Source organism: Eimeria acervulina, genomic scaffold, assembly GCF_000499425.1.
Source record: "Eimeria acervulina Houghton genomic scaffold, Eah_scaff188, whole genome shotgun sequence".
NCBI lineage: Eukaryota > Apicomplexa > Conoidasida > Eucoccidiorida > Eimeriidae > Eimeria > Eimeria acervulina.
Window position 1 is genome coordinate 1 of NW_013548853.1, and position 13,126 is coordinate 13,126.

Consider the following 13,126-nt stretch of genomic DNA (forward strand, 5'->3'; position numbering starts at 1 on the left):
AAATGACGCTTGTCGAAAAGACGTGTGTAGCCAACCAGGTGCACGTCTTCCCCACCTCAACCAACATTCCTACACAACACAAAACCAAGGGCTGTGTCGTGCACGTATACTCAATCCGAACGTTTTCACCGCACTGCTGCTTGCAGCCAAAAGCACACTCCCGCGCAGCAACCCATCCACCAATATCCATCCACGCACAACGCACTCCGTACGCTTCCTACCAATCACGCACTTTCTTCTGAATTCCAGCCATGTCGCGGGAAAGCGCCAAACTTTAGATGTGTGAACACAAAGGCCTAGCCTTATCTACCCATACCATTGCCCAAACTACCCACTCCTGGTCCATGCCTGCTGTCAACAGGACACGCGAAGTATGACACGCCTGCTTCCTTCCAGATCCGCAAAGCGCGAGCTCACCACGTGTCATTTCCTCCACTGCAATTCCATCTACAGCCCAAAATATCTACAGCCACCGTTCTATCGCGCGCCTGGCCGCGAGACCATGCAGTGCAGCAAACGCCATCTTCCGAAACCAGTGTTTAGGGAAGCAGGCGGAACGCTTCCGCAACTCAGCGAGTATCCCTGCAAGGCGCCCAACGAATGTTTGTCCTCTGCACATATGCGCCATCAGAATGTTCTCACTGCACCTCTGCTTCCATCCAAGCTCACATCCACGCGCTGCAACTTACTGACCAATATCCATGCCCTCGCAACGCCACCCACAGGCGTGAACGCCAACGCACCCCTTGTACAACAGTGAGCACTTCAAGTTATGCAAATCACGTTGACATCGAGTTTCACGCAGCATCCACCGTTAACGCACGTGGGCACGCGCCTTCTTAAAAGTACACACGGAGACCTGGTCACGCACACGAGAGGGCACAGTGCTGGGCCTAGACAACGTTTGGACCCACCTCTACTGTCCACCGTGCACAAGGGCTCCTCGTATCCCAACACGCGTGGCTAGGAAACCAAGAAATCTTCGAGGCATTGTTGATGCTCATTAACAAGGGTCCGTGAGACACCATGCACAGAACGGCCCTGCATATCCTATAAATTTTGGTAAGGCGCGAACTCATGAAGCCATAACTGCGAATCATTTGATCGCCGCAGATGATGGTGTCGAGCCCACAAATGGGCATAAGTATCATCTCTACAAACGGCAGCAAGCTGTGAGGTACTGATAGTCTCTTCCATACTTCTCTGCGGCTCGCCGCAGCCTAAAGCCGACACCTGTACACGCTTTCACATACGCCCAGTGCAGCGTGCAGCGAAGCTCCTGAGCGCTCAAATCAGGCAATGCATGACTGCAAAGCGTCGCCTCTTGCCACTATTAAGTGGCTGAAAGCATTGGCCCAAAATGCTCGCTATCCATCCCCACGTGCACAAGGTACCGCAGGCATGCAATCCTTCACTTCCCGTAGAGCATCTATTGTGTAGTAGAGCATACTTCTCACAATTACCGTGGCACCCCGCAGAGATGCGAGGGTACCCTTGCTAGGTTCGCATGAAGTCAATGCCCAACGAAATACCCGTGAGGTTGTGCGCGCAATGCTGCGAAAGCAAGAGCACTCCCTTGCCTACAAAACGCACACCGGTAGCGAGCACGGCACTGAACTACCAAGCCACCAACTAAACCATGGAACATCGGGGGATACAAATGTAATTCAGGAAACACTAAAAACTGACTAACGAACACGGTGAGCTGCCGCCAGCCGCAGCTATGTCATCTTCACGAAGCAAGTGGATGTTCACCTCAGCAATTGAAATCGTGCAAGCCACACGCGGAAGGGCTTCTCACTCACCATTGACTGCTGATTGCGTTGGAACCAGATAGCCTTGCTTCCGATGACGTCCACAGCCGCATGCTCAAGCCATGCTGGTGAAGGTGCTTGGTGCGTTGCTTTCTTCTTGATGCACTGTGTCTACGCCCATACGAAATTCCCACGCAGGAGCTGAAGGGCACAACATCTATTGGGAACTCGCCTGTGCATCCTGAGAAACACGTAGGGAGCCCCCCAGGCTCAAACCGAACCTCCTAAAGGCGGCAATGGGCAGTCGCAAAGCCTGCCGTGCTGCAGCTTGTCCAGTTCTCTTTACACGGTAACTCACGGAACAAGCGTTTCCTCTTCTCCTGGCAAGTCTCCGGGATGTTACTCCATGATTCTCCGTACTTCTGCCGGACGTCAGTACTCTGAAGCACTGGATAACCAGGAATACCAGAGCAGCGGTGAAGGCGAGCAAAACAACGGTTGCCAAAGCCGCTCTAGTAAGTTTGAGCTTGTGCCTCCCTGTGGATAAGTTTTCACTGTGAATAAGAAACTGAGGCTGTAGCGGTTCTGCATCAAGGCCGGGGATCGTAGCGGGAGACTGATGCCCGTCCCCACTAGGCGCCCCAACATGAGCAAAGGAAGAAAAGGGCACGGAACCATCCATTTTTGAAGATAGCAGTTAATATTATGTGCCTCCGCAAAGAAAAAAAACCGCTGCTATGTCGAGGTATGTTTCAGGCAGTGTTCCTTGTCGGGGCAGGTGTTAAACCGCATGCCTCTTTTGGAGCCTCGACGTTAGCGGCCAGCACTACGGTGGTGCCACCACCTTGCCTCGGACCACGGAGGGGAACACTTACAGATGTCTAAACAATGGATGTAGCAATTAACGTTGATGTAGAATACGATGTAATACTGGGGATGGCGGCGAGCTTTCGTTTGGGATTTCTATCCCCCACGGAAGCTCGCCAATTCAGTGTAGTCTTCTTCCCTGCGTTGCCTAGGGGCGCTCAGCAAAAACGTGCAGTTCAGTTCTCCTAGTTTTTAAGAGATAGGACTCCAAGGGAACTTCAGTAATGAGTAAATAGGAGGAAATATAAGGACACCCACGATGTTCTCATGGGTAATTCGTATCTCGCCGCTGTGGGATACGCGAGAAGCAAACGGTCTCCTCGGACCCACAGCAATGCAACTGCTGACGGTTCGGGGGCATATAACATTGAAAAAAAAGGGAAGTATTCAAAGAGTCCTAAAATTATCCTCCTTTTAGCTCAAGGGAACATGTTTGGAACACTCCATCTCACGATTCTTGTGGGGAGAGTCCGTGATCTCTCCCGGGGGCCGCCGTGAGCAGCAGGTGAGCCGTAGGCCTGTGGGTGCAGCAAATGCAGCATCGACTACTCTAACCAACCCAACCGGTAAAGTTTCAACGCATACTGGCCAAACTCATCGTGCATAACACCTTCTAGTGAGGCGGTGGAAGAACTTACCACCTCCGTTCCTGTGCAGGCAAAAATCTCTGCCCTGCAAAAGGCGGAATGCTGGCATTGATCCCCCTGCGGCCTCTTACGAGCAAAAGACCATCAGGGGCGCTGAGGCACGTGTGTCAACTGCGTCTTGCTAGTGCGCAGCAACGGGGAATGCCGTTGCCACACCCGTGCAGAGAGTTCTAACACTCGCGAAGAACCGTATAAGTCAACTGCGTTAGCGTCGCCCCTTTCAAGAACTCCAAGCAAAGCTCGTCAATTGGTTGCAAAAGATCCGCCTGTTTGAAGAATCACAGACAAAGTCCCCCAATTGAAACACGCCTCCCGCTGCACGTGAAAATGGCATTGTCACTCACTCACGCGCCCTGGTGTAGAAATGCAGAGATTTTTGAATGGTCTCAATTCAGGGCTAACGCCAGCAATACCGCTTGAATACCAAACGTCCAACTCTACACGAGCGTGTTCTAATTTAACGCTAAGAACATGAGTGAAAGAAATGACCTACAAGCGTGAAGGTGACTGGTGTGAAGTGATCTTCCAAGCCAGTACCAGCGCCTCAATCATCTGCTTCATTGCGAAAGGCAAATTCCAAAACATTGACCCTTTACGCATACGAAGGTCAAAAACTGGGAGCGCCAACATGATTGTTAGCGCATCTTTTCTTCCGCGTAGCATAGGCGTAATCACGAAGCGCGCAAAAGCGAAATGAAGAAAACATCGCCAGACGTGCAACTGAAGACCCTTGACTTCTTGAGGATAGTCTACCTTTCTTGGAGTACTTACCTCACGATACGGCACGTGGTAAGACCTTCTCACTGTCATTTACGGGACACCGTGCATCAGGTGCCAAAATAATCACCGCACTCCCGGTGAAGGAGGCATCCGCACGGTGCCATGCTTGCCCCCACCAGCGCAACTTACTGAGAAGTCAGTATGATCACTCAACAGTGTTCCGCTGCTGCAGTTTTCGCCAGCTGCAAGCAGGCGACGAGATGGTAACAATCGGGAAGGTTACTGCATGCCATAAAGACGTGCTCAAATTCCCTGCCGTTGCACTTCGATTTTTAATTTGCCGAGCTAGTCGCTAAATGCTAAGTTATTGAGATTTGAATATCTAATGCAGTATCAAGTAATCCAGTAAACCTTAATTCAAGCGGTGACCCAGCCGCGAAGTCTCGTTCGTGAATTAACCTTGTGTACGTACAACGGTGTGTTGAGCCTATACGTAGATTTTTCGTTTAGTTCCCCTTCAAACAAAGCCAACGTGCGGCACTGGGCAGGTGTCAGCCCCCTTGAATAGGAATTATTATGTCTCGGAGGCGCCTACAACTAATCGCGCGTGCAAGTGGGGGAATCCGTTTGTAACCACAGCTCCTCGCGATACGCTGTAGTTCCTGTGTTCCCTTCGAGCACCCCCGTAGCCCACCAACCCGCAGCCATGCACTAAACCCGCGCAAGTGTAAGTTTTGGTAGTCTAGGCCTCTTCGCGACCTAAGTGCCCTCGTTCTTTTGGCCAGTAACTACGTCGCACGGACCTCGGCCTCTTCGGCAAGCTTCCGTTTATTCACTTTATAGATACGTTGCAGTGTTTTGGAATGTAGGGCCTTGAAACATTGAAGGAGAAAAGGCACCACAGCAAGTAGAGCAAAAAGGGCAAGAGCAAAGGGCGGCTTAATCCTAAATCCTAAATTCTGAAAAACTCTAACACCCGACACCCTAAAACCCCAAAACCGTAAACCCCAAAACCCCAAAACCCTAAACCCTAAACCCTAAACCCCTAAACCCTGAAGCCCTTAACCCTAAACCCCAAACCCTAACCCCCTAAACCCTGAACCCTAAACCTAAACAGTAAACGCCTAAACCCTAATCCGTAGCGGCTCAAACCTTGTGAGAAAGCCGTCAAACTCTACGAATTAAGGCGAACGCCCAATTCGGTGTTATGTATGGCTGTTGGTTATTGATTTGTATTGTTGTATGAAATGGGGGGAAATGCCGTTAGACTGGTTTCATGCTGTATCATTTTAGAGGGGCGTCAGCTAGGCCTGAATATGTACTTTGTAACGCTCCCATGCCGGCTGTATTCATTCGTTTTAACGTATTGTAAAGCGGTTGAAATAGGGTGCTCGCTGGCAACCCTAAAAGGTAAATAATTGGGCCAGGAGTTGGCCGCAAAACAGACTTTAGTACCACTTCCGTAGAGTTAAACGAGCGAAGAGGCCAAAATTTCCATGTTATTTCAATAAAGTGCCCCTTTTTAAAGAGGTAGCACACTGCAAACCGCATGCCAAAAAGTTTGCAGCTAATGAAAGAGTGCCATACAACACTTTTGCCAACAGCGTAGAAAGCCTGTACGCCCATAGGTGTATATTGCCCTGTGCAGAGAAAAGGTTACTGTTGTTTTTTCTATTTTACGCGGGACCTTGTTAGCAGGCAAATTGTTGCGAGCAGTCTTTTGTAAAACGGGGTGCCAGGGTTTGAATCACCCATTGAAGCACCTACTGGAGCGCGTGTTTTTCTTTTTCGGTGCCCCTTTCTGCAGCGCTTAACATCCACGCTCAAGCTCATTATGAGTGCAGCAGAATTACAACTTACTGTCTCAAACTAAGCTAAACCCACCGTGCTAAGTGCCTCACCGTGTGAAAAATGGCATAAATGCATCATTCCAGAGGTGCATGACGAGTTGAAATGGGGATAATTTCTCTTGCAACGGCATTTCCGATCTCCGCTCGCACCCGTCCGGAGTAATGCTACGATCCATAATGTGATATTTATCTATGTACGGGGTAACCATACACACCAACCTAATAAGCACACACACAATCTAAGGGGACGGCGTTCTGCGTCATTCCATGACTGTATTGCACAACGGAATCCAGCCTTCATATCTTGCGGGCATTCATGTTGCAACCATGCTACCACGAAGGGGATTCATCGTGTCCAGAGACGCAACAGCTGCAATATTCCTCCACATGTGAAAATCCTGCGTGTAAAAAGAGAGAAAACTACAGAATCCTCCAAGTTTACACTGACAAATTTTTTTGCGCTTTGCCAAACCAGCCTTGCGAAGTACCTACAACTCTGTCCTTACACCTGGACAACGCACCGCATGGTGTACATTCGCGACTGTAGATCGCATTCTGTGCTTGGTTTGGCGGTGCCGGAAAGGTACTTCTTGCTCTTTAAGCAGATCGCAAAACTCTGAATATATAATGGTCTCTTGGTAGAATCGACGGTGAATACAAATCAGAGAGCGCAAGCTCACCAGTTCTCACAAATGCTACCGTAAACCTCACGACCCATACCCAGTCCTCTATCCCCCTTCGGTGCCCAAAGGAAAGCGGGTAAGTTGCAGGATTTGCATAATTCCACTGAAACGAGTCCGCTGTAATAATAACTTTGGGTGGAATGCGTCCCCCCGCTCGACCAACATTCGCAACGGCGCACTTTCAAAGCCTGCCATGGATACCCGATGCCCTAGGTAAAAAGCGTTACCCTTCAGTGCCATTCGCTATCTTTCTGCTCCCCCGGATCACTGTCAAACCTGCTAAAGCTGCCAAAACATTTTTTAGTCGTCAAGTAGTCGCCTGAACGGGCAATAATTCTGCCCGTTCAGGCGCTGTTTTACAACGGATTCGCATGAAGGGATTTGCCCGTAACGAGTATGCAGGCCACCAAATGCACAAGAACTTCAGTATATAGTGAGAAAAGAGTTGAAATTGCGGTACCTGAAAAAGAAAGCTTTGCATTGCCCGCATAGCTGAGCATGCATGCACCTTCTGCTCGAAGTGTCTCTTCTGGGATAAAGGGACCCACCCCAAGAGCGAAATACGCAGGTGCACATCACATCAGCAGATGCTCATCAGACAGACTAGCGCGCGGGATACTACGAGGTACCAAAAGATCAGCAACAGCATACATTTGCTAGCGCTGCTGTTTCGCCTTGACACGTATACTGACCATTGCGCGTTCGCTGGTGCAAAGGCGGTGGACTGGCAATGCCGAGCGGCTATACACAACGCCTCCATGCTTCCCGCACCTCATTCTCCATGTTTACGCCCATCCAGACTGACCATCCGCCTTGTAGGCTACAATGATGTAAGGTACGTCAGCGGCTTCCTCCTCCAAGACTGCTGTTTACTTCACTTTACCAGATCCTTCATTTGCCTCTGTGCCATTTTGTAGCACGTAAAACTTTTCAAGTCTCGTTACAATCTTGCTGCTTTGGCCTAGTTACAGCTCAAAGCCCGTTTGGTAGCCAAGTAGCTGATATGTCCATGTGCTTCAAGAGTCTTGTTTCGTTGGCACTCACAGATTTATGCATGTGTGACAAAGGAGTTGCAGTGCGAAGAACGACAGATTGATCAAATTGATTTATAGGGTAATTACCGGTGTTTGAGCCTGGGTTGCCGGAGTAAGCGCGCTCGGCCAGCAACAACGAAGTGGAGATAACCATTTACTATTTGACTAATTTACATACACTTCAACGCTCGTGCGTATCAGGATGGTCTGGGAAGAACAAGAAAGCAACCGCTGACGGACCCCAGTTCCTCCTGCTGCTTGCCGCACAGCACTCCTGGGAACCTGTTGCTTACATGGTTCCACTTTCAACCGGTCGCTTGGCTCTCTTAACAGGCTTACCTACCTGGTCTCAGAGCACTAGATCCCTCCAAGCCTTGCTTTGATGTCCAGTGTTAGGCTTTCCAGAGGCAAATAAAAAGTATGAAGCGATAGTATGTTCATCGCGAACGCAACATGCCTACAGCTAGGTGAGTATTAAATCAAATAGAGCTGCCATAGAGTGTACATGCCACGCATAAAGGATGGGACACAAGCGCAATATCACTTCCTTTAAATATAGCTCAGAAGCAGCGCACGCGCCCAGAAAGCCTCATTCCATCGACTACAGGGAACGAGAAAAACTGAACCCAATGAAACCCTTCACTGCATACAAATAATCGTTCGCTTCACTCTAGATACCTTTCATGAACACTCCGGATACAGCAAGAGTCTGAGTACACTGTACTTCACTTTGTTCCGCATGTCCAAAACGTTTTCATTGAAATCTAGGCACAGCTGCCGTTTTCCTGTGAGGCCTCCCTGCGATGTAGGCGGTCAACGGTATACACTTAGCAGAAACATTTATGGCTTCAAGCGTATTGAGCTATTAAATAATGCTAAATAGCTATAGTGCTACATCGTATGTGAAGTGCCCATAAGTGGACGCGCCGGCGTCCACGGGAATGCGGGAAGCTGGCGAGATAGCCTGCCAGACAGAATTCGAGGATGTCGTGGACCGTTTGGTATACATATATTCATGGTATTTTATGATAGACATTTGATCTAAAAGAAACAAGTGTTACAGCTCCGTTCAATGGCGATACCGCTGGAGGCAACCAAGTAGCGCCTGCGGTACACACCAATGGTTCGGCGCGGCAGAATTCCTGCGTCCAAGGCCGAGGCATCAACGCTTGCAATGAATTCCGAGTGTCATATCCTTGACAAATTACTCTTCTTTGCCTGTTTTGAGCAACATCTCCTCTTGAAATTCCTCGGGGGCTCATTGCACCAAATCGTTCGACGCACGTTCGCAATCGGATCCACCGACGGGCCACAGACAGATTGAAGCGATACTAAGCTGCGGCTAAAGACGAGGTAAGATAAAATTCCTCTTTTGCAGTTGTTGCAATTAGCTTCCCTTGTTGCTCAATGGGCGGTTGCGCCACTCTAGAGATGCAAAGTTCTAGAGCTGCAAAGTTTCGTAGTCTTTACGTCCCTCTGGCGACATCTGCATCCCATGTTCTCAATTGCCTCTTCGTTTTTTGCATTTAGAGCTTTTTCAATCTGAATTTCAATGTTAGAATGCGTGTAATCGTCCTCTCCTGCCCGCTGGCTTGCGTGCGTGAAGAGGTTGAGCTGCTACCGGTAGGCACATTCACAAAATTTATAGAAGTGGCTGCACGTGGCTCTGCTGTGCGTGCCTTTTCTCCTCAGATAAACTGTCCTTAAAGTCCCTTCAAATAGGGTAAAATGGCGGACGCGAAGGAGAAATTGGCGCGTTTCACGAGTTGGTTGGGTTTGGCTTGTGGCGTGTTGTCTGTTGTTGTATTCTTCTTCTTGATGCCTGCGGTATCGCCGCGTGTCGTTGTATACGATGAAAGTTTCACAAAGGACTACAACCGTTACACGTGGCGCTTCGCGATGTTTTCGTTTGTGCCTGATGTGTTTGTTGACATTTGGACGCCGTTTGTTATGGGAATGATATCAATTTTCTGCCACTTTGGGGAGTTCAACTTTGACTGGATGTGCAAAACCTATGCACATTTCTTTGTCTGGAACTTCGTTATGGCCCTTTTTGGCCAAATCGGATACTCGGGCATCATAGGCATCATCGCCAGCGCCTTCACTCTGCTCTGCACTCTTCTCAGCCTTATTTGTGCCTTCCTCGTCAAGGATCAAAGCGCCAAGCTGCAGATCACGCAGCAGAAATGAGCATAGCAAAAATGAACAAAAACAAAAGACAACCAAATAATATACAGAGTTGGACGGCTGTGCAGTACGAAGAAGACATGCACACCGAGACATTTATCTCCGCAGTGCTAGGCGCCTCAATTCGCCTCCCGCATAGTGGCGTGAACGTCGCTGCCCTTTTTCATAATTTATGCTGTCTATTCGAAGGACAGCTGCCACAAATTTAGAGCCGCCGGCTAGCTAGCTAGCTAACTAGCCAACGAGGTGTCCAATAATCCACGGGCAGGGAAGGCTTCTGCATTTCTGCCGAGTTCCAGCTCCCGGCAACTGCAGTCGCACTTCTTGGTCTTATGGATGGTATTTCTGCAATTTAAAACATTGCCAAAACCATGATTATCTATTTGAAAAGACAACCATTATGAATCACACGGGGGAAGGAATTACTACTGTAGCCGATGAAAACTGAACCGATACGGGCTACCGCCCTTCCACCTAGCAAGAAGAAAGCATACAGTAAAATAGCTGCCCGCCGCTCATGAACCTAGGGGTGAAAGAGGTGCAGTCGAACTGCGGTGAACCCTTTGTGTTTAGCTGTTCACGTGGATTGTAGAGCTATTCGATCCATAATTGTCTGCTGGTACCTCTTCATCCCTATAGTCAGAGGTCCCAATCCCATCCCAATAAATCGGAATACACATGAACGGCAGAGACTTCTGCCAGTATATTGTGATAAAGCGGCTGCAGCCGTAATGAAGATTCAATGAACGCTGCGCCTGCTACAAACTCATAAGGTTAAGGGAGCGTAGCTTGTAGGCTCTTCTTCGCTCATTCAAAACAAGCAACCGCCCTGCGAGAACGCTTCTTGCCCATCAGTTTCAGCTAGAGAAGAACTGAAAAAGTCCTGCCTAAACAGTAAAGCTAAGCCCTTGATGCACAGAGCTAATGACTAATGTGGTAATCGAAAGCGTGCTGGATCTTTTCTCTCGAACGGAACACAAACAGCTTCCGTGTTCCGCAGATTCCGCCTCTTGCGCCACTAACAGTGAAAAACAGGAATTATCGTGTTTGTTCGTTTGGTTGTTTGCATATCAATCCGTTCGTCGTTTTTCAACTGTTCATCGTATCTGTTGCTTTATCTACCCCTCTGCGTTTCAGTTGTTAGGCTTCTCTGCGTACGAGATTCAGCCGTCTGTGCTGCAGCGGCGAATACTTGCACGACAGATCGCCTTTGATGAACTTCTCCTTTTTCGATTCGCCATAAAAACCAACTTATTTTCCCTCCTTTCACATTTCCGTCAGTCTAATGTTATCGTCTCGTCGCCCGCGTACATCTGCCGCCACTCCCGAGCTGCGCTCACAGCCAAAGAACAAGAACAGCTTTCGCCATTTGCCTTGCCGGGGACAGCCTTAGACCAGTACATTAATGGTTATCACTTGTGCTACATTAATGTTTGATTTGATTAGGCCCTTTCCCTATCGCAACCTGCACATGTCGCTCGATGGTGTCCTGTAATCATCATATTTCTAAGTGCATGGGTCATTTGCCTGTCTCCTGTCTTTGCGCATCGTAAAGATGTAACTACGTTTCCTTTTCTCTTGTGTGTACCGCTCCATCGTCCTGCCTATCTGTTCCCGTGCAGTATGCAACTAGCTCTTTCTTCTCCCTCAACCGCCACCACACGACTCATAACTCAACCTCCGCTAAGCTATTAGTCTGTTAGCGTCGCATGGTGCACCACTGCACACCCCCCTGTGCTCTTGTATCCGTCTCCCAATCTATTTGCGGTGAATGTGCGCACCTCTTTCTTCTGCGGCTTGTCGATCATGCTTGAAATGATCCGCCACCTTCGTGTCTAGAGGGTCGTCGGGTTCAGGGGCCGAAAGGAGGGCCTGTACAGACAACAGCACCGTCCGAATCTGCAGCGCGGGGCTCCACTTGTCTTTTAAAATGTCGAGGCAAATGCGCCCCAGCGCGTCCTGCTCAGTGAACAAAAACGCACACACACGCGCGCACGCACGCATACACACACAAACATATATATATATATATATATATATATATATATATGTTTGTATAGCGAGGGGGAAACAGAAAGACAGACACTGCCAAAGGGGAACTGTAAGAACCCGGAAGGAAACTGACAAAACCCTTACAAATTCACCCATAAACTTAAGGTTCAACATATGCAACCATTATTGTGGCCACTTGACACATCACTGGATCTCGCTCGGTCCTGTTAGATTGCGTATTGCATGCTTTTGCTGTTCTAGCCATCGTCTGGGGGCTAAATCCCCTCTTAGACCTTAACACAACCAATAAAGTCATTGAAATTAACACCAAGAAGAACGAACAAACACAGACGAGCTGCATGCAGTGAACGACTGGCTCGACAGCGAAACCTCATCTGTACATTAATAATAATACAGATGAGGCTTCGCATAATAATAATTATCGGCAAATAAAATTCAGTGACTTTGCGTATATGTTCCCTGATATTTTTATTATCTAATTCTTATCAGTAACTGAGTGTTGAAGGAAATACATTATTTTCCTGCATGCCTCCCAAATCGATGAACAAACAGGAACGACCTGTTCTTGCGCGGGGAGGAGCAGCACAGGGCATTCTCTATGTATCGGACGACAACGATCCACGAATACAAACCACAATAATAATGTGGATATAAACAAGTAATAGTAATAATCAGAAGGTATTTTTGCCTACGATATTGGGATGATATATCTTTGTAAGAAAGCGAACTTTTGGCGGCTCCATTGGGTACTGCTCAGGCAGAAAGAGCTCAAGACGGTAGCGCCCTCCTGCACGAAAACCCATCGCATTTCGTTGAAATGCACGAAACAGAGCAAAATAAAGGGAGAAAGGTAACGTAAACTGGTCAAATGATTCAATATAAACGCCAACGAAGTACACGACGTTCAACAACCACCCCAAATTCAAAAAAAGGGATGTACTGGAGGTGGCGAAGGCGCCTGGCCCTACCCACCACTTCACTCCTCACGCCGACTCAGTTGCTCTTCACGAAGAACAATACCCCAATAAATGCATGCATGCACGCACACTGGCTGACCGACGCACACTGAATGCATGTATGCATTCAGTGTCGAAAAGGAGGGCGAGGGCGATAGAAGACAGTGAGCTCCCCACCTTCGTACGGTGTGCCAGCGGGTCCCGTCATTATAATTTTAAAGTAGCGATAGTTAGAAGGGTCAGGCGCCGCCTCAATGCCCGGAGCTGCAAGGGAAAGGCAACAGCCAGGAGAAACATCAGCTCATAGTTGTGAAAGGAAAGGAAGGAGTGAATTGACGAATCAGAGAAAAACAGAAGGAAGGGAGTAGAAATACACAGAGGGAAATAATCGCCGAAAGGAGGAGAAATAAAGAGA

General features: G+C 48.6%; 3 protein-coding genes across 3 annotated transcripts; 2 read left to right on the top strand and 1 right to left on the bottom strand.

Annotated features, from left to right (window-relative positions):
- Positions 1 to 1,360: 1,360 nt before the first annotated feature.
- Positions 1,361 to 2,301, top strand: EAH_00024120 (hypothetical protein; the record flags this gene model as incomplete). The annotated part of the gene is made up of 3 exons (XM_013393075.1): positions 1,361 to 1,390; positions 1,502 to 1,597; positions 2,191 to 2,301. 3 exons carry the CDS (start codon positions 1,361 to 1,363, stop codon positions 2,299 to 2,301), a joined length of 237 nt encoding a protein of 78 aa, XP_013248529.1.
- Positions 2,302 to 9,283: 6,982 nt separating this feature from the next.
- EAH_00024130 (hypothetical protein, conserved) lies at positions 9,284 to 9,745 on the top strand (the record flags this gene model as incomplete). The annotated part of the gene is made up of 1 exon (XM_013393076.1): positions 9,284 to 9,745. One exon carries the CDS (start codon positions 9,284 to 9,286, stop codon positions 9,743 to 9,745), a length of 462 nt encoding a protein of 153 aa, XP_013248530.1.
- Positions 9,746 to 11,019: 1,274 nt separating this feature from the next.
- Positions 11,020 to 12,558, bottom strand: EAH_00024140 (ubiquitin-conjugating enzyme e2, putative; the record flags this gene model as incomplete). Its single annotated transcript, XM_013393077.1, has 3 exons — positions 11,020 to 11,072; positions 11,524 to 11,701; positions 12,448 to 12,558. 3 exons carry the CDS (start codon positions 12,556 to 12,558, stop codon positions 11,020 to 11,022), a joined length of 342 nt encoding a protein of 113 aa, XP_013248531.1.
- Positions 12,559 to 13,126: the final 568 nt, after the last annotated feature.